The following is a 21,568-nucleotide window of genomic DNA, read 5'->3' on the forward strand; positions in this document are numbered from 1 at the left end:
CCACATTAGAATACCACATTGTGGCTTTTTACAGTATTTAAAGGGTGTTGCCACTAATACTTGGAACAGATTCATGTCTGACAATTTCTAAGAAGCTTTTAATTCTACACAAAAAATATCACCATTCTTGAAAATAAAAAATAAAATGGAGCATTTTGCTCTGTGCCGTTTGTTTGGCAGATTTCCCAAAGCTAAAGATAGTTGTGGTGGGGGGTGCGAAATCTTTCGCTGCTCTCTATTTGCACATTACTCAAGTTGTTTAGCTCCTGTGTGTAACTTCTTCAGTGAAGTTTTCTAAAGGTAGCAAATGAAGAACATGCAAGGCTCCATCAAACGTCATGCGCGCAGACTAAATACCACTCGCGCTCTGGCTAGTTTAGCGCACAGATCAGCTGGACTTCTCCCAGATTGATGGGCCCATGCAGCTGAAAACGATGTACAGCAGACATGAATATTGAATCAGCTGCTTGATTTAAAATGCATTGTTCTAGAAATCTGCTGTTTCTTGTAGTGGGGACAAAAGCTTCCGGCTCTATTTACTGGGACAACAGACAACACCCACTAAGGCAGACAGAAGCAGTGAAAACTGTTTCAACATTTAAAATAAACATTAAAACATTTAAAAGAAAACAAAACTAACAATATCTATGTTAATCTGCCTCAAGAGGCCTTTAAAAAATGATTGACATGAAAATTCCTATTTTCAGTCATATATGTATTAGGAATTCAATTATAGTAATCATAAATACACTTGCCTTTATTAGGAAGGGGTAGAAAGCTCCAAAAGGCAAATTCTATGTACCATACACATAACATTGGATTTCTTAGAAGACATACATACTTGTGTTTGGTACTTGCCTTTCCTAAAACTGATGTGATTGAAGATGAAGAAATTTTTCCCAGGGCTTCGTTGATGAGCCTCACAATGTGACAAGCATGACATGGATGATCGGCCAGATGTTGAATAAATGCACATATTTATTCAGGGCTTTGGCATAGTAAAGAGAAAATGACCATGGCTATTTTGGTTGCAGTAAAATCTGTGCATGTTAAACTGCACGCGTCTACCTCCTTGCAGCAATCCCAGATGTACAGGTTCTCCCACAGAAAGATATACTTTTCGCATGTATATATTGCACTGCTTGGTCACAGACATGCAAGCAACACAAATAGATCTAGAAACACTCCATGACCTAGGTGGATGGCTATCCGAAGAGCCACGGAAAGGGGCGCTGTTGGCTTCTATTTCTTTGGCCTGTGGGCTGGACCTGTACAAGACTAGACGCTAGTTCCCTGTGGGCGTGGTCTTAGGTTTGTGGGCGTAATTCCCAGGTAATGGACGTGTTTCCATGCTTTCAAGCCGTATATGATTATAATTCCTTCATCCCAATTATTTTCAGGGAGAAATATGGAAGTACTCCTCAGGCCGAACTTGCATCTTCCCACCCAACATAATAAAGTAGCATAATGGGGAGCCACAGCCAACGACCAATAGGTCAAGCGAGCCATGGGTTGAAAGTTTGGGAACCACTGCCCAATGTAATGGAGCGAGGGGCAGAGTGCAAAATAATATGAAAGGTGAATTAAAACTAACTTCTGAAGGCCTTTAACATGAGATACAGGCAGGAACTCTAGAGAGACCTAGTGTTAAAGTACCTCTGGAAGGAGGAGGTACACACAGGGAACTGTGTGCAAGAGGGAACCCAATGAGGAAGCATGTCACCCTTGGGTGAGTAAGGGGTTCTCGTCTTTACAAGACGAATTGTTCATTTCCCCTATTTCCCCCCCCCCCCCCCCCCCCCCCCCACACACACACACATTTTTTCAACCTTCACAGTCAGATAGTCTGATTTTCTTTTTGTGAGTTTGGCTTTAGTGGAGCAAGACCGTAGATGAGAACTCCACAGTTTACCCTCCTAGTGAAAGCATATTTTTTAGTGATCACGTAAATAAAGCAAACCTTTTCCTCTCATTTAGAAAACAAATTGGAATTGATAAACCATAGAGGACTAGTTTAGATATTTTTACTTTGATTTTTAAAAATATGGAAAAGTCCATTGTATTGAGATTGTATTTCTCTGATATGTTAGAGAAGGGAAGCGGGTCGTGATTAGCGTCGTAAAGGTCTCTAACTAATCCGATACCTTTGGAAGCCCATTCAGAAGCAGTGCTGGGTTCGATATCCGTATTGAGCTTAGGGTTAAGCCATAATGATGTCCATCCGGTCTTCTAAATGTCTGTGGTAAAATGTCTATCAAGGCTTCTTAATGCATTATCCGTATCAGAAATAATGCGTTGAGATTGTATTGGCGTAAAATTCAACATAGTGGCAAGAGGCTGTATTAAAAGGAGTGCACAGTTCTCACTCAATATATATCCACGGTGGAGTATTAGAGGAATCTGGAAAAAAGCAGGTAGCCCCTTGGGCAGCTTAATAAGCTGTATGATATAGTTTCCAGTTTGGAAAATTACAACTGCACTAAAGCGAGCGGTTTCCTGAGAGACTTGTAGGTAAGCTGTGCCCTCTTGTCACTCTATAGAAATCTAGAGGCAAGTTTGTAAATTTCTTGGAAGAAAGAGGTGGAAAGATTGCGAGGGAGCATGGAAGATAGGAAATTAACTATTGGGGTAATCATCATTTTATGGGTCTGTAGTCTACCCCACCAGGAAATATATTTGGGTAACCAGGTCGATAAGAGATCTTTCACTTTGTTGATGGTGTGTGATTCGTTAAAAAGTACTGTGTCTGTAAGGTCCCTGCAAAACCAAATCCCCAAATATTTGAGACATGTGGGTTGCCACTTAAAGCTCAAATCATCTAGCTGAGAAGGAAGTTAAAGTGGATTTAAAGGTAACACTTCCGTTTTGTCTTTATTGAGGGTATTGCTAGAAACTACTGAAAATTCACGTATAATGTTAATTATAGATGGGATTGCTGATTTAACATCTTTGGAGAAGATGAGGAAATCATCTGGGTATGCAGCCGTATTGAGTGTGTGTACCAACTTGGAGTACTTAGATACCCAGGTCTGCATTAAGAAACCTAATTAATGGGTCAATGGATAGAAGAAAGAGTAAGGGAGAGAGGGGACATCCTTGTCTTGTTCATTGGTAATGGTCAAAAAAGGGGGAGGTTGTGCCATTAATTCTAATATTAGCTTTGGGGATTGGCATAGAGCGCCATGACCATGTTAATAAAGGGGCTACCGAGGTAATGTGTTTCCAGAACCGCTTGTTAAAAAGGCCAAGACTCCTCCTCCGCTCGAGCAATTGCGGCCATCTGTTGCGAAGAGAGTAGCTTTTTCCACGATGTGACAAAGTACGAATGTTATCCCTTGCAAGTCTACCTTTGTCAAAGCCAGTCTGCAAGTTATGGATGAGTCCAGGAATGTGACTTTCCAGTCGATTTGCTAGTATTTTCACAAAGATTTTTGCCTGCATGTTCAATAAGGAAATGGGGCGGAAATTATTTGGATCTGAGTGATCTTTACCTTCCTTGGGTAGGACCACTATGGTAGCCTCAGCAGCCAGTCCGGAGACCTTACCCGACAAAAGATAATGGTAAAAAATATTTACAGTATACTTGATGAACGAGGCAGTAAAGGTCTTACAGAAGGCGATGGGAGAACCATCCAGGCCAGGAGCTTTCCCTGAATCGGTGCCTTTGATTGCTTTGATAATATCCTCCATTTCAATTGGTCGTCCCAAACTCAATTTGTCTTCTTTCGATACAGTAGACATGGGAAATGAATGTAGAAACTTCTGGGAGACAGATTTAACACAGGGCTTTTGTGGGGTATATAATTTATTTTAGAAATCATGAAATACTTCGAGGATCTCCTGGGTGCGGAATTTTTTCGAACCATCCTTATCCTTAATATGAGTAATTTGCTAGGGATTGGTATTGCCTAATTTGAGCATAGATGCTTGGGATTTACCGGTCTATTATGCGATACCAATTGATGAGATTTTTGAGTGTGAACCCCAAGGCAGGCTCTTTTACTGACTATGGAGTTGAATGAGTACTTCAACTCTTTTGTCTTGGAGGAGGGAGTTGTTGCTATAATGCCTGTATAACTCTTCTTTCTGTTTAATTTAGTCTCCCAAAGATTGAAGGGTTCTCTTAATGCCACCGTTCTTTTTAGATATTTTTAAAAATTATTTGACCCCTCATGGCATATTTGAACACATCCCACAGTATTATCGGAGAGTCAACCGAATGTTTATTTTCTCTGAAAAAATGGTTGATCTCACTGCTAAGGGCTGCGATGTCCGCATCGTTGTCTAAAATCTCCGTATTTAAGCGCCAGTTTCGGGTCCCTTTTTTATCTGTGAGGCTAAGAATAGACAATGAAATTGCTGCATGATCAGAGATAACTAGTGGATAGATCAGTGTCTGTAATGTTTTTAAGAAGGGAGGCGTTGACAAAGCAATCAATGCGACAAAAGCTTGAGTGAGGAGATGAGAAGAATGTGAAATCACTACCCGTCGGGTTATGAAGTCTCCAGGCATCTAGAAGATTATGTGAAGCGCACATATCAAGCAATTGTTTGTGCGCCCTGGGAGGTCTAAATTTAAACGCTGAGTGTCTATCCAGAACAGGGTCTAAAGTAAGGTTAAAATCTCCTCCTACAATCATTTTAGAGCCATGTGGAATATCTGAAAGATTTTTGTTAATTGCATGCCAGAAGGTAGGATCATCCAGATTAGGGGCATATATATTCATAATGTATAGTTACTCCACCCGATTGGTTAATATCGTTAAGCAGCCATCGACCACTAGTGTCATGTTCTGCTGCAATTAGGGACAGGGCCGACATGGAGATAAGAGTGATGACTCCATTTATCTTTCCTCTCGCTTCGTAACACGTGACATCCAAAACCCAGTCCTTCCTCAGTAGAAGGACTAATTTAAAGCTTATCTTGGTTTCTTGAAGGGGAATTAAGTCACCAGACATACCCTACAATAATCTAAGATCTTGGCTCTCTTAACAGGGTGATTCAAACCCTTGACATTTAGTGAAACTACCTTCATTCCCGACATTTGGGTAGGTACTGAGTAAAGAGTGGACCCTTCGTTAAATGAGTCTAAGTGCGAGCCTTCAGATGTAAATGGACCAAAATTGACGAAGTAGATATCCCATGGTAGAAGGATGAGGGAAAGGAGGTGTAAGGGAGAAAAGAGCTACTATGCGGGCTTGCACGTTTTCCAGATGCGCCTGGAGAAACAGTAGGGCTCCTTCCCACCAGGGGAGGTCTGTAACAGACATTTTGCAAGGGGGAGCAAAATTAATCGGCAACAGCAAGTGCTGCTACAGCCAGTGCAGAGGGCACCATCTGGGATCAACAGAAGGACAGCGTAGCATAGAAGATCATCAAAATCACCATAGTCGAACAGAAGAATGTTATCACTATTGCAAGCAGGGTATAACAAACCAATTTCTTACCACCGCGGAACCGCAGGAGTGAGGTCTAGGCAGCATTTGTCTAGCGTCGTATGGTTAACAGCGTATGAAAAATAACAAAACCTATTCTAACACCGCTTCAAGTGTCCTACCAAACGTTAGTATAACCAACCACAGTTTCCAAGATTATTATTATATCAAAAACGTACTAGTAAAGGTAGAAGTTTGAGCAGAGAGAGCTGCAGGGGCTGCAACACATGTATTATGACAAGTGAGACATGTACATCATGTAGGACATGTGTCCCGACCTGCATACCCAGATGTGTGACCAACCTTGTGGGTGTATTAATAACTTTATTCCAGTGGCAGTGGACTAACCTTGGCCAAAATATAGAAATGGGCTCAACATCTGAAAAAAGAAGCGAAGAGAAAAGGGGTTAGTTACTGAGAGTGAGTTACAGGCCAGGACATATTGGAATAAGGACAAGCAGAACCTATAGAGTGAAAAACATTGTGCAAAGTGAAATATAAATACTATGATATCAGTAATGTAGAGGGTATATCGGAGAAACTATGAGCCCTGTAAAGGACATTGTACATAGTTTCGTCTTGTCACACTCCAGCACTACAAGAAGTATAGCACTACAGCACTACAAGAAGTAGGAACAGCTTTGTAAGCACTACAGCATTACTGTAGCATTACGGGAAGTCGAAATCAAACAGACATGTCCCAAACATATATCATTCAAGTTGAGAAATAATGCATCCATGCAACATATATCAGACATTCCTAGATGTCAGTTAGATCACAGCAGGTAAGTGAGCATGTCTGGCAACCCTGCATTGTGATATAATCCCAATTTACGAAATGAATGGAACTATACTTCGGTAGGATGCCACCCATCTTAGGACGGAATCCGTCATAGGACCGATATATGAACCTTTGCATAGTAGTTGAGATCGAATAGTATCCCACTGAGCATGAATAGAGTAAAGGGGGGGGTGAGGGACCAGGCAGAGATTCTGAGTTCATCCGAGATTTGGAGTGATTATCCAGGAAGGCTGAGAGGTCAGCAGGCTCATGATAGATTTGCAAACGACTTTTAAAAGTTATTTTGAAAGAATTTTGAGGGGCCGTAGAAGAAAACGGGATTCCCATTTCAATAAGTCACTTTCGTATGAAAAGGAACCCCCCTTTCGGTGAATTACAGTGTCTCTGGCATGGTCTAGAGAGATACAGATTTTGTGACCTTCCCACTGTATCACCCTAACCTTCCTCATGTGAGCCCAGATTTGTCCCGTGTACTGGTGACACAGAAGTTTAAGGATCAAGGGTCTTGGTAAAGTCATGTTTTTGGGTTTAAAGGTTGGGACCCTGTGGCCCGGTTCTATCTAGATATCATTTTTAAAGGACTATTGAAGGACTTCTGTAATACAGGAGATCAAAAAGTCAGCGACCGATGGGGCAGAATCTTCAATCCCTTCTGGCAGCCCAAAGATGTGGAGATTGCTTCTCCGATTGCAATCTTACTGCTCTGGAAAGTCTCTCCTTAGGGGTGAAATAGAATGCTCTAGGCTCTGAATGTGTTTAAGCTTGGTTATGTGTGTAGTCTTCCACCATGCTTATTCTTGTTTCAGCATTTGTCACATGAATCGATAGCCGTTTAAAATCTCTACGGATTCCGGCCATCTCAAGTTGAAGGAGATCAATATTGGTTTTGATCTGAGCATTGTCATGTATATTGTATTGAGTTGAAGTAGGATAGCCTTTAAGGTAAAGGCGGAGTCTGGGCTGCCTTTAATTGGTGAATACGGGATATGTGGAGAGTGTTTGGAACGTGTCAGGTGTGCTTTAGAGTCTGTCTTCAACTTTTCCACTCGTACCCTCCATCATTTGATCTACTGAGACTGGCAATATTTGTTGGAAGTAAAGAATAGAGGTGTGGCCAGCTAGTCTGTCGAGAGTAGGCCAGTATCACGGTGTTTTGACGTCCAGCAATTATGTTCTTGCATACCTGCTACCTACGGAACCGGTATGTATGGTCTTGTAGTGAGCCTGCCAAATTGTGTTGGACCCACTGCACTCTAAGTAGTAGCTTCCAAAAGAGACTTGTCCCTTCAATGTACTGTGTGAGCCTGGAGTCTGCTGAATACAGCTCCAGAGTGCATCTGCAAGGTCCAAAAAATTTATTGACGCTGGCTTCTCAACACTAATGCTTGTTAAACGTGCATGTTAAATGTAGATCCAAGCACACAGCATGCATTGCGCTCAATTTCACTTACAATGAACCGCTGATGCACCCTATGTGCATTGAGGATAACTACTCCAACCACCAATGGTTCCTGAGTCAGCGGTTACAGTGAGACCATCGTCGAGGAACCGGTCTAGGATTACCACATGTATAGAGTGCTGAAAGGTATTTTCTAAGCTCTAATGACAACCCTACAGGTATGTATAGAAATTAATATTTTGACCCAAGTAAAGCAAGGCGATCTTAGATCACTGCTTAACTTCTTGGCAGCTGATCAAAAAGTAATTCAAACTCTAGGTAATTTGTACTGTTATGTTGACATCAAGGCTGTACTTGACTTGGTGTTAACCATGTAATTGTCTGGATGCAGCTAAAGAAAGAAAACATTTGTGTGTTTATTAGCAATCTTAAAGAAAATGCACACAGGGAATTGGGCTACAGTTGAATGAAATTAAAATAGCCTGAGGAGCAGTGTAGAGGAAGAGTCACCCAGTCCCCCCCACAGAAGTGACAAAGCAGGCCTAAGAACACTTGGGCATGGGATATCAAGGCCCGATAGATGAGGACGAAGGATAGTTCCCGTGGGCGAAGGAGAACACGAGGTCGTGCAGGGCCCGGGATCATATTAAATGTAAAGTCGGGCAAATGGACCGGAGGAGTGCTGGGACCAGCTTCTGACCTACACGGTGGTTGATGGGCAGGAGGAAGACAGTAGAGACCCCCCCACCGGAGAGTCAATGAGTAGGGCCGGACACAGGAACAGCCCCCAGGCAACAGTGAGATACCCGTTAGTGTGAACCTCCTGCCCCCCCCCCCCCTTCCCCCAGAGGGGTGGAAAAAACATGCTGCACATCCCTTTCCTCTCTCCCCTAGCAGGAGAGGTGATCAGGACGCCACCAGTGAGCAAACAGGGTGATAATGGTGAAGCCTAAGGGAACAAGAGTACCCCAAATCATCAAAATGGAGGAGGACATGGCTGGGGAACCTTCCTTAGGAGCGATCATCCCTCCTAGGTATCATCCCTCCAACCAAACCTGGGAGTGGCTGGAGGCATGTCGTACAGCTGGTTGAAACAGCTGCAAGGGACCGGGATGCAGCGTGGGAGACCGGATCAAAGCAAGGACACAGGCGAGTCTCAGGAGAAGCAGATGGTGGAGACATCGGTGGACACGCAGCAGACTGACAGCGGGTGTGAAGTGAGTTAATGGACTGGGCCATCCAGAAGGTTAGAGTGGGGCCGATACTGAAACTGAATGAGTGCAAAGGCCCAGGCAGCATTGAAGTGCTGGAAACAATGTGATGGAACTGTAAATGGAATGCCCGATAATCCATCCCAGATATAACCGTTCTGGGACAATTGGGGACTAAAGAGAAATGGGTTTTGTATGGGCTTGAAGTAAGTTACAAGTTTGCTGGTTGTCTTGGCGGTGCCGAGACACCCCTATTGTGGTTTTTCTTTGTTACTATGTGGGTGACAGACGCTCCTCAGGTCGGGTGGTTGGGGAAGGCACAACCTATTTAGCAGGGTAGCAGGGTAGCAGGGTGGGGGTTCAGAGTTTGGTAATGGGGAATAGATATGGAAGTAATATAGAGAGTGCAGTGCCCAGACAAAGTAGAGGGGGAGGTCATCGCAGAGTGAGAGGATGCTGGGGGAAGTGGCAATACCATATCGAAGTCAGGAATGTTCGAAGGGAGGGGGGGTAAAAGTCTCTTATCCTATCTATGCCTGAAAATCATGCACAGTTAATGAAAATATAGTCCTGGAATATCAGCTACCTTAATGGCAGGATAAATCTAACCATGGTAATGCAATTCATTAAGAAGCATGCCCCATATATTATTCTATTACAAGAAGCACACTTTCGAGGCAACCATTGCAAGGCATTAGACAGATTTGGGTATATCCTGATGGCGAACGTTGGTTACATTACTGGCTCTAGGGAAGTGGAGGTGTTATGTAAAAGGACACTCCACTTTATTCGAGGGCAAACATGGACAGATCCTTTGGGTAGATTTGTGGCAGTGGGGGAGGGGCAGAACATTAATTTCCTGCTCATTGTATGTCCCACCTATGCTTTAGGCTCCCACGCTGGACAAGCTTGGCCAGTTACTCTTAGAGCTGCCACAGGGGCGATTGATATTGGGTGGAGATATGAACAATGCGGTCTCGATAGAGTTGGATGTTTGGGGGGGGGGGGGCAACATCGGGGAGGAGGGTGTGCATACTGGGTGAACTTCTTCTTCTTGCCCATGAGTCTGGGCAATGTCTGGCGACACCAACATCCTATTCTTAGTCAGTATACCCACTTCTCAGCAGCCCACAAAAGCCTCATCAGGTTGAACTATCTGGTCACGCAAGTCCACAATATAGGGCATTTTAAGGGAGCCACACATATAGCCTGGGGGATATCAGACCATTCCTCAGTGGAGGCCATGCTAGAGGGTCCGACACGTGATAATGTCCTACCCCCACGGATTGACCCGTGGTATCAAAGATGTACAATTTAAAACCAGCATGAGAAAATGTACCGAGTTAATATTTTGCTGAGACTCTAGGGTTGGTGGGCTCCATGGTGACGATTTGGGTGGCATTCAAAATGGCGATTTGAGGCCACGCCCAGATAGGGGCAATAAAAAAGGAGAAACTGCAGTGCCATACCCTTGAAAGTAATATATCGAGCCTGGAGGCTTGCGTGACGGGTGGGAGAGGGATTGCCCTCGGAGTTGAGACACCACCTAAACTTGTGCCAGGCCCAGTTAGGGGAGTTACTGGAGAACAGTGCCAGGGCGCAGGGGCTAGCTACTCAGCACAGCGTATACGAGGTAGGAGACAAGGCCAGCACATTACTGGCATGGCTAGAAAAGAGGAATGCATTGAGTAGATGGGTCCCAGGTATAGTAGATAATATAGGATATAGACATAAGACTGGGAAAGTGATAGCAGAGGCGTTTGCGGCATATTATGAAGCACTATACACACCCTCATCCAGGAACACAGATTTGGAGTGTTGGGACTTCCTACGAGACATAACCTTACCGCGCCTGGCTTCAGAGGATAGGGAAAGGTTGGAGGGAGACCTAGCGATGGAGGAGATTAGTTCAGTGGCCTGCAGTCTGGGAAAGCAGTGAGGCCCAATGACCTGCCAGTGGACCTGTTCAAATGTATGCTCGACAAAACCACAAGACATCTCCTCAGTATGTTTAATGAAACTAAAACGATAGGCGTCCTGCTGCTGGACCAGAGACGGCAGTGATAGCCGTAATACCCAAGGAGGGCAAACCCCTGACTAATTACGGGTCATATAGACCGATCTCTCTCCTCAATTATGAGGCAAAGGTTTTGGCGAAACATTTCAGTGTGTTTATTAGCAATCTTGAAGAAAATGCACACCGGGAATTGGGCTACAGTTGAATGAAATTAAAATAGCCTGAGGAGCAGTGTAGAGGAAGAGTCACCCAGTCCACCCCCCAGAAGTGACAAAGCAGGCCTAAGAACACTTGGGCATGGGATATCAAGGCCCGATAGATGAGGATGAAGGATAGTTCCCATGGCCGAAGGAGAATACGAGGTCGTTTAGGGCCCGGGCTCATATTAAATGTAAAGTCGGGCAAATGGACCGGAGGAGTGCTGGGACCAGCTTCTGACCTACACGGTGGTTGATGGGCAGGAGGAAGACAGTAGAGACCCCCCCACCGGAGAGTCAATGAGTAGGGCCGGACACAGGAACAGCCCCCAGGCAACAGTGAGATACCGGTTAGTGTGAACCTCCTGCCCCCCCCAAGAGGGGTGGAAAAAACTTGCTGCACATCCCTTTCGTCTCTTCCCCCAGCAGGAGAGGTGATCAGGACGCCACCAGTGAGCAAACAGGGTGATAATGGTGAAGCCTAAGGGAACAAGAGTACCCCAAATCATCAAAATGGAGGAGGACATGGCTGGGGAACCTTCCTTAGGAGAGATCATCCCTCCTAGGTATCATCCCTCCAACCAAACCTGTGAGTGGCTGGAGGCATGGCGTACAGCTGGTTGAAACAGCTGCAAGGGACCGGGATGCAGCGTGGGAGACCGGATCAAAGCAAGGACACAGGCGAGTCGCAGGAGAAGCAGGTGGACACGCAGCAGACTGACAGCGGGTGTGAAGTGAGTTAATGGACTGGGCCATCCGGAAGGTTAGAGTGGGGCCGATACTGAAACTGAGTGAGTGCAAAGGCCCAGGCAGCATTGAAGTGCTATAGACCGATCTCCCTCCTCAATTATGAGGCAAAGGTTTTGGCGAAGGCCCTGTCCATGCGTCTCTGTGCAGCGATTCCCTCTCTCATCCATCCAGACCGATCTGCATTCATGCCGCATAGGGTAACCAAGCTGAACCTATATAGATTTGGGATCCTACTCTCATCCATCCAGACCGATCTGCATTCATGCCGCATAGGGTAACCAAGCTGAACCTATATAGATTTGGGATCCTACATGTAACGGAGGCCGGTTTCTTAGACCATGCGGCCCTTCTGCCCTTGGACTCCAGAATGGCCTTTGATAGTTTGGAATGGTCCTACCTTCTAACAGTCCTGCACCACCTGGGGTTTGGGCCGAATTTCATCGGCTGGGTGAAACTGTTATATGAACAACCATTGGCCAAGGTGATATTCAATTCGGCAATGTCCCGGGTGTCCCCAACCCCCCCCCCCCATCCCTTACAGAAAGGAACGAAAGAGGGGTGCCCCTGTCCCTGATGGTATCTGCCTTGGCCTGGAGCCCCTGGCAGCATGGGTATGACAAGACCCCTTTATATGAGATATCCCGGTGAGAGACGAATGGGACATGCGCATATCTTTGCATGCGCACTGTATTATACTGTACGTTAGGAGACCACAGCAGTCCATAGTTAGAATACTACAAATATTCCATATCTTTGGGGACTATTCGGGGTTCCCTATAAACTGGGATAAATCCCTGTTTCCATTGGTTGGCGGGCCCCCAAGCTGACGTCCAGGTGTGAGGTTCCCCTAGAGACAAAGGGTTTCAAATACCGGAGGGTTTACATAACAAGAGATCCGCTGGAATTTTACGGGGGGAACTTAGCACTCCAACTAGACAGATTTATAAGGGACGCCCAGTGTTTACGCTCATTGCCATTGACATTAATGGGCCGTGCGACCCTATTTAAGATGACACTCCCACTCCTGCTGTGTATTTTGCAGAACACACCCTATCCGATTCCTGCAATATTTTTTTTTAAGGTAGAGGCCGAGTCTACCTTAAGAGAGAGTCCACTACTGTGGAGTGGGGGAACGCCACGCATAGCACTGCACAAGTTGCAGAGGTGTGTTTAGGAGGGTGGACTAGTGATTCCAGACATCAAGATATATTACTGGTCCTCCCATCTGGTCACAGTGAATGGTTGGGTCTTTGGGAATCGGGTGGAAGTATAGAGTGGACAGGTCAGTCATGTGGGCTGGGGGCTACCTCCGCCAGCTATATGACAAGAAAGTGGACAATAGTAAGGTCCTGGTGGGCAGCGAGGGCATGTTAACAGCGATCACCCCGCTATGGGATAGTGATCAGCTTGGCAAGGTGGGCAGGCTGAGCAGTTTTGACAAATGGGAACTTCTCGTCTGGGAAAATTAGGTGACCTCTGGAGAGGCATTTGCCACCCTTTAACTGTTTAACAGGAATATGATATGGGCAAAGGAGAGTGGCTGAGGTTTCTGCAGTTGGGGCACGCACTTCGAGGCCAGATCTGCGAGGGGCCAGAACTAGCAGAAGCGTCTTCCTTAGAGGACAGACTGTTGACGGACCCTTTAGAGGAAAAAGCAATATCGGTAATATACAGGAAAGTAGTGAATAATGACACAGAACCCTGGGACCGTTGAGAACAGCATGGTTGGGTGACATGGGCCCCATTGACGAGGAAGATTGGGTGGGGCCTTACAGGGCCCGAGAGTTAGTGCTAATCTCCTGATTCAGACTAATTCAGTTGAAGATCTTTCATCGATTATACTATTCATGAACGTTATTACATAGACTGAGCCACACAGAGAATGCCTTGTGTCTTAGGGGATGTGGGCTGGATGGAACCTTCTACCATCTACTGTGGCAATGTCCAGTGACACAGCAACATTGGTGTGGAATTGGGAGGATCATGGCAACAGTGGCGGGGGTGGAGGTCCCATTTGAGCAGAAGTGGTTCTTGTTGTTGATCCCAGGGGAAGAGGCCTGGCCTAAAATATATATAAAGGTATGGATGATGATAGCCGCGGTGGTGGCAAAGCGTAACATCGCAAGGAACTGGGGAGCACTTGCCTGCCGAAAGTGGTGGACGGGAAAAACTGATTTTGAGTGGTGCTGGCAGGCCGAGCACACAATATACCTGAACAGAGGGTGTCCAATGAAATGGGAAAAGATTTGGGGTAACTGGCAGGCTTATCGAAGACTATAGGAGGGAATTGTAGGATATGCAAAGACTGCTACCACACTATGTTGATGACACTCATTGATTATTGAAATGACTAATGTAAAAATTGAGTGGATTAAGATACGTGAAAATTGTATCACTGATGTAATGTTTGTTGAGCATACTGCAATAAAAAGTCTACAAAAAGAAATGGGAAAAAAACAATGCTATGTGGGAGTGAATAAGAAAAAGCATCCATAAAGTTTATTTAATTTAAGGGTAGAGGTAGTTAATATCTTGGATTGAATGTCTCAAAAATTATTATAAGTTGGATTGTCAGTGTTTGAAAAGACTTTTGAATCTTCGCCAATCATCCATGGGACAAGCTATAAGAATAACATTGGTTTCCTGGTATTTTATATCTATGAAATGGTTGCTGAAATTCTGGAATAGACTACTTTGAGCTGGAGTCGATACAATTGCTTTTTATTGTAAAGACAAGCTCTTAAATAGTGATCTGAGGGGGCTGTGAGCATAAGAGAGAAGTTAAAGATAATCATTGATTTGCTGTCTTTTGACTCTTGCAGCTTTGAACTTTGTCACAATATCTCATTTAGATTTAGATTTGAAAATCGGTGTTTTTCCAGAGCACGTGGTTCAAAAGCTTTGGTTTTGCACCTGGATTCGTTGTGTAATTATGTATTTCCTTGTATATCCAGTATACAAGACTAAGGTATGTGACATGGAGTTTCAAAATATAGTTCGGGGAAGAACCCAATATTTGCTGGCACTGAACTTCGGAAAGGAGGAGGACTCTTTTATTGATGTTAATATTTAAAAATCTTAACATGAATGGTATAATCTACATATTTTATAGGATTTCACATCTTTAAATGATCTAAAAACACGTCAAAGTATTGAGCTTTTTGTCACTTCTTTGGAAGTAATCGCAACGGTTGGTAAGTTCCTACAAATGTTTGAAAAAAAAATAGTAAAAGGGTATTTATTTATTCAGATTGTAAAACATTTTAAATGTATAATTACAGTTTTCGTAGAAGATAAAAGTAATGAACTGTAAATGTTGTAATGCCCTATAAGGAGTTTATAATAGTTTAATGGACTGTGTTCCCAATAAACTTATTTTTGACTGACTGGCCAATATTGATATGGAGTCATAAACTTACAAACCTGTACAAAATTATAATTAGAAAAACAATATACCCTTCCTAAAATGGGCTTTTGAGGGCTTCAAAGTGCAAATCGTTTACCTAGAGGGTTTGTTACAGGGTGTAGCCAACGCCTAAACCCTTGCCCTCTATTTTAATCTTTTACATTGCCTGTAACAAAATACTGTAGTACAAGCTTTTCAGAAAATCCACCAATAAAGGCCTATTAGCTTTAACATATGCTTTTCACAATAAATTTCAGGTCTGCTTCCTTTGTGGAAACTTTCATAACCAATACATCAGGCATACAGCCTGGATCACCTTATCTACCCAGTCCTGCAGTGTTGACCAAAAGCGTTCCCACAAGACAACGTGATGTACAAACACTCCTTTTCGGATGCACACAAATAATGGCTAATCAAAATATATGCTCAAGAAAACAAACATGTAGTTGGATCCATTTTCCTTCTCAGGAACGCTTCTTAACACTCTTCTGCTGTTGACCACATAAGGTTGAATGACGCTTGCGGTGCCAAACACAGACCCAAAAAGAAATTGTTTCTCACCAATATAGGTATACCTACACTTGCTCCCTATTAAACACCATATAGCTTTCCTTTAGCTGTGTGCGACCCACACTTCAGTGTGGAATAATAGACCGGTCCTCCTGAAACAGTTTTTAAAGGTATTCACTGGCTAGAACATAGGGATTAAAAGCTCTTGTTAAGCTAACTTCTCGCAAGTACAACACAGTGTAGATAAAATCGTGCAGTTCAAGAGATCTTCCTGTGAAACATAGTATTTAAGAACCACTGAGCCATTGCGAGTCACTTCTGCTCCAGAAGAAGCATCAAGAGAGCTCTCTTCTGTGCATGCCAACTGTTAGGCTAGTATGCTAGAGTATGAAGTAAGTTTCATAATTTGGCCTACATGGCTTAATGGCACCTGCAAACCGTTTTAGGCATGCATGTATGCAGCAGTCAAATTCTGCATAATGTATTATAACACAGTTCTTCCTTTTTTAAGAAGTAGAAATAACGTATCCTCATTATCGAATTAAAAGCTACTTAGTTTAATCACTTGGTAAGTTTTGGAGTCTGATTTGCCAAGTGGATAGGGGAAGGAGATGGTGTAGAGTTTATATTCTGCATGTATGCCTTATTAATTGTGGCCTAGAGACCACTTTACTTGTTTTGGAAGCCTCATATAATTAAAAAAACAAAAAAATTGTAGGAAATTCAAAAATGCATACATACATTCAGACATAAATGGGCTTTGAATCAGCCCTTTTCAGCCATGACCTTTTCAAATATTTTCCACCAGTGCTTAATTTTTAAAATAATTACCAGTGCCCAAACATGTAACAAGGGTGCCTTAATCGTGATTCCACCTCATACCTCTTTAAACCACCACAAGACACTCCCTGCTTCTTTATCTCGCTCATGCATGTTCATTTTTCATCTCTGCTTTCTTATTTTTTGTCACGGTTTTCAGTCTTTTGTGTTTTTCTCTACGTTTGGATCAAATTTTGAGATAACATAAGTCACACTGCCTACCTGTGAGTGGTTGTGGGCCACACATGCAATCACTGGCTCACATTAAGCTTAATTTCCACCCATCATAGCATATACCATAGGGAAATGGGTCATCCAATCTTTAACTGAGTATGATGGCATTGCACACAGATCGCATATGCACATCTACTGAAAATGTGATGCACTTCAGTGCCAGGGCTTACTTGCTATTGCTTGTTTTTGTTATGAATGCACAGTTCCTTCCATTGCCTACTGCCAGTCTTTTTTATGCGAATAGGGGAAGGAGCTTGTAGTGTGTAATTTGCACTTTTTCCCCTGGCACAAAGTTCTATAGATCAGAGTTTCTTGAGGGCCTATGTCTTAAGAATGTTTTGACCTCTACAGTGACTGCTTTGTAGGATTGTTCACTGAGTTAAACCCTTGCTGCTGACACCCACTTGGACCATCCGGTAAGGAATTGGAATCCTGGCAAAGTCATGTTGCTTCTCAATTATTCTACGATTGATGCATTAAGTACTATTAGATGGTGTACCAATAGTTATTTGTAGTGCTTAGAAACAGCAAACATGTGGTGTGCTTTATTAAAATTAGTTATTTGATCGTTAGGATTACTTTGATTATTATTAAACATATAAAGGTTGCCACACGACCTAGGAAGGCAGATGTGAGCTTGGTTTCCTACAGCTTTCATGCAGCTTTTAGGGGGGGAAAAATGCTTCACTAATTGCTGCATTCCATTTGGAGATGAACTGCTTAGACGTGAGCCTTTATTTGCAAGTGTTGTTAAAGGGGCACTTGAATTTTCTTTAAAAATCAGGCATCACTAATTACTAGAAGAGTTCCCTTTGTCGGAAAGCTTTTCATAAGAATGATCCCTGTAGCTGTCAGTTACTTTACTCCACTCACATTGAGGTTGATAAGAGTAGTGTAAAGATAAAGGCCCAGGCGGCGGGTTATCTCCGTTGGCCTGCCCACGCCTTTATAGATTTAACCCATGAACCTGTGCAATCGGTTGCCTGCCTAAGAATCACCGCAGGAGGATTTTTTTTATATAGTGCTTATTCACTCCACACTTGTTCATTTTCCACTGAAAGTGCTGTAAAAAATACAAAAAATGTTTCCTCCCAAGAGAAGCTTTTATGTAAAAAAAAAAGGCTTTTCTTAGGAGCCTGACACTAGCGCTTACACTGTTGAACGATTGGGTTGCCAGATACCAAAGCTGTCTGTTTTTTATTTCTCTCTTGCCTTTTCCTCCTGCACAATTAACTTTCTCTCCCTTTATTTCACTCTTGCAGTTTTTTGTCTCTTCATTCCACGTTTGTCACTGTTTTCCTATTTTTGGCTTCCTCAGTTTTCTTCTTTTCTCTGTAGCTCCGAATCAAAACATGATGATGAAAAATAGGTCCTAGTTTCCAAAAGTAAGTACCGGTGTCCTCAACCTGCAATCCCCTGCACAGATTTAACTTTGAATGTATCTATTAAACAGACTGGTGCATAGCACAGAAGTCTTTGCATTTACTCTTGATATACATACGCTCATGATAATCATGCTAGACTAGTTGTGTATGTGCAACAATGTTTATTGCCAGGCAAGAGTTATTGATAAGTAAATCACAATTTGTTTAAAAAAACACTACACTCCTGTGTGCTGCTCCCACAGGCAAAAACCACTTAAAACCAACCTACATTTTAAACATCCTAGAATAAATCTTAGTATACAAATACATTCTTGAGAACTTAACCAACTGTACTGTTGCATCAACTCTTATAACCGTAGTTAGCCTTTATGCCCCGATTGAAGATAATCCAGAACCATATAGCACAGTTTTTCAATTGCTTGCATTAATCTCAGGAAGAATGGTGATCGTGGGAAATTTAATTTTTTGTAAACACCAGCTATAGATACATCATCTTGGAATAAGAAGCAAGTGAAGCCAAAAACAGCAAAGGCTTTGAATGTGTTTCAGAAAGATTTTCTGCTGGTGGATCCTTGGAGACTGACACATCCATATAATGGAGAATATACCTGTGTAGCAGCCATATTTGACTCTGCAACTCATCTCTATTTGTTTTTGCCACCTCCTCTATTAATTTTCAACAGGTGTTAGTATTTCCAAAGGTTTTGTTGGATCACTCCGCTCTTAAATTACAGATAAGGGGTTTTACTAGAAAGTTTATTCATCAGAGATGGACTTTTAATAAAATATATTTAGAGATTAAAAGGAAGATTTAAAGTAGAGATCTCTAAAAAGAATTTTAACCTCTTCAGTGCCCATGACGAGTTAGTCTCGTCATGGAGCACGGTCGCGCTGTGCCCATGACGAGACTATCTCGTCATGAACCCCACCCACGAATAAAAGTCCGGCACAGGAGGGGGAAAGGGCGTGGCACTGAAGGGGTTAAGAAAAAGTATACCGCCTTACAAGAAATGGTGTGGACTACATTTAGATTGTCTTCTACAGCGCTATTAATTTCCAAAGCTATTACCAGCAGAGGGCATAGCCAAGTAGAAAAGTTAAAGCTTGAAAGACAGGTCAGAAGAACGTACAAGAAGGTCTTTCTTCACGACACAAAGGAAAATAAAATAGCCTTTGAAAAATCTAAAACAATTTACTGGAGAATTAAGCTATTATGTTTAATACCTCAACATATCTTTAAAAAGTACGAGGAGAGCAATCCACAGGCAGATTTATGGCCTGGCAGCGGGTGTGTCAGGAAAGGCCAAAGGTATTGTGATCAATTTAACATGTCTGAAATCTGGAACTTTTTTTTCCACCCCAGAACAAATAAATGGGAATTTTGTTGAGTATTGTAAGTAAACGTATAGCTATGTCTGTGAAGTTAATCAGAATAAATGGTGTTTTCCGTCAATGTTCTCTTTGGATAACGCAAGACGAAATTGCTTCAATATTAAAAGCATTCATGATGCAAGAATTAGAAATAGCAATTGCCATGTGCCCAATGGGAATGTATGTTGGAGTGCTACTCTGCAGAATTTTATAGAGATCACAAGAATGGGCAAAACCTTATTATATTGGCCTTATAATGTTGTATATTTTGCCCTCAAGATGGCCCTGCCAATGCTATGCTGATATTTGATCAGGAGGAATAAGTTTTAATTTAACTGAGAACATGAAATTAAAAAAGTAAGAAATTGGAAACAATACTTAAAGAAGGTAAAGCAAACAAACCTGTTGGTAATAATCTCTACTGAATGGGATAAAAACAGGAAGATATTAGTTCATCATCGTATGTATGGACTGAAATCAATGCGCAAATAGCTCTGTTCTGGCGGGTGAATTTTTCTGAAAATACAATTTTATTCAAAGTGATTGATTTTATTGTATCCCAGCTCATTTAAACAAAATTCATCCAGAATGCCCAGTAAATTGTTTTAGATGTGAATCTTCAAATGCTGCTAAGTTGTCACGTTATTGGGCAGTGTCCTAGATTGTCATTTTTGTCTCAAATTATTTTTCAATTCAGCTTCCCTAAAATGGGATACTCCCTTTGCTGAGTTATCATTCAATGCAGAGAGTTACTCAAAAGTTGATTTATATTTCTGTGTTGGTGACACGCTCGCTAATACTACAAAAATGAATGACCAAATTAATGACTCCATTTATAGATTGGTTAAGGAAAATGTGTAGAGTACCCCAACGTGAATCAGCATATGCAAAAAGAATTGGGCATACCCAAAAGCATTTAAAAATATGGGATACATTTTGTTTACTTTAACACACTATTGCAGTTTACTATTTTATTACTGTGTGAAGATGTTATTTTGATACTAAGTATATGCAAAGTGTGATTTTAATAATAAATTGTTTTTGCATAAGAATAGATTTGAGTATTTCTCAGTTTTATAAAAAAAAATCTTTTTTAGTCATAGCACCTTTTAAGACACTAGTGATCATGCAGAGGTGTTGTATTTATCACATATTATGATGTAATAATGGGATACTAGATCAACGCACTTCTATTTTTTTTTTAATTTAAAAAGTAGTAATAGCGCTCTCTTGCCTTGCTTTGGCTCAGGTTCGGGCTGGTCTGTTCCATGGAACTGAGCCTCTTTGTGAACCTGTAGAGAGCTCTGAGAGGCTGCCTCGGGGTGGCGACCAGGACTGGAATGAGAACCTGCAGTTTGACATCAACGTCTGTGACCTGCCAAGGATGGCAAGGCTCTGCTTCACGGTTTATGCTGTGGTGGATAAAGTGAAGACCAAGAAGCCTCCAAAGACTCCCAATTCCAGATATCAAACCATCAGGAAAGCTGGAAAAGTGGTAATAATATAGCAACATGTATACTTGTAGCTGACAACTATCCATCTTGTATAGTTTTATGACAAACCAGGTGTACATGAAGAATTCCACCAAGTTTGCACAGAAAGCTGCAAGGGCCTCTGTGAAGTAAAATAAGTCTTTTCACCTATATAGAAGAGAGAGGGCTTGATGGTGATATAAGGGGGGCTGCCAACCATTTTGTGTCAAACCCTGGCATGTGCATTGTGTCAATCTTGAACGAATTTTAGGCATAGTCCGACTAGGAGATTGATTACCGTTTGGAAACCTTCCAGATCATGGGGGTGGCCTATTAGGAATGCCTGCTCCAAATTGTCCTCTTTGCTTAGGGAAGTAAGTGAAACATGATCCATTAAACTGCCTACGTTCTCCTCAGATCACTAACTGTGATTGCAGCTCTGCTTGCTGTCTCGCTCCTTTCCAATAAATATTTAGCAGTAGACAGTATGGTGGCCTTCACGAGGTTCAATGAGCTTGATGTATCACGTGGGTCCCGTGCTCACTGTGCCACTCGAATC

General features: G+C 42.6%; 1 protein-coding gene across 4 annotated transcripts in view; it reads left to right on the top strand.

Annotated features, from left to right (window-relative positions):
* Nucleotides 1-21,568, top strand: part of PIK3CB (phosphatidylinositol-4,5-bisphosphate 3-kinase catalytic subunit beta) — a 965,971-nt gene that overhangs the window by 555,314 nt on the left and 389,089 nt on the right. For all 4 annotated transcript variants that reach the window (XM_085634521.1, XM_085634524.1, XM_085634523.1 and 1 more), the window contains one exon: nt 20,787-21,032. In XM_085634521.1, coding sequence (XP_085490647.1) covers nt 20,787-21,032 — 246 coding nt within the window. The remainder of the gene's footprint in view (nt 1-20,786; nt 21,033-21,568) is intronic.

Source organism: Triturus cristatus, chromosome 11, assembly GCF_964204655.1.
Source record: "Triturus cristatus chromosome 11, aTriCri1.1, whole genome shotgun sequence".
NCBI lineage: Eukaryota > Metazoa > Chordata > Amphibia > Caudata > Salamandridae > Triturus > Triturus cristatus.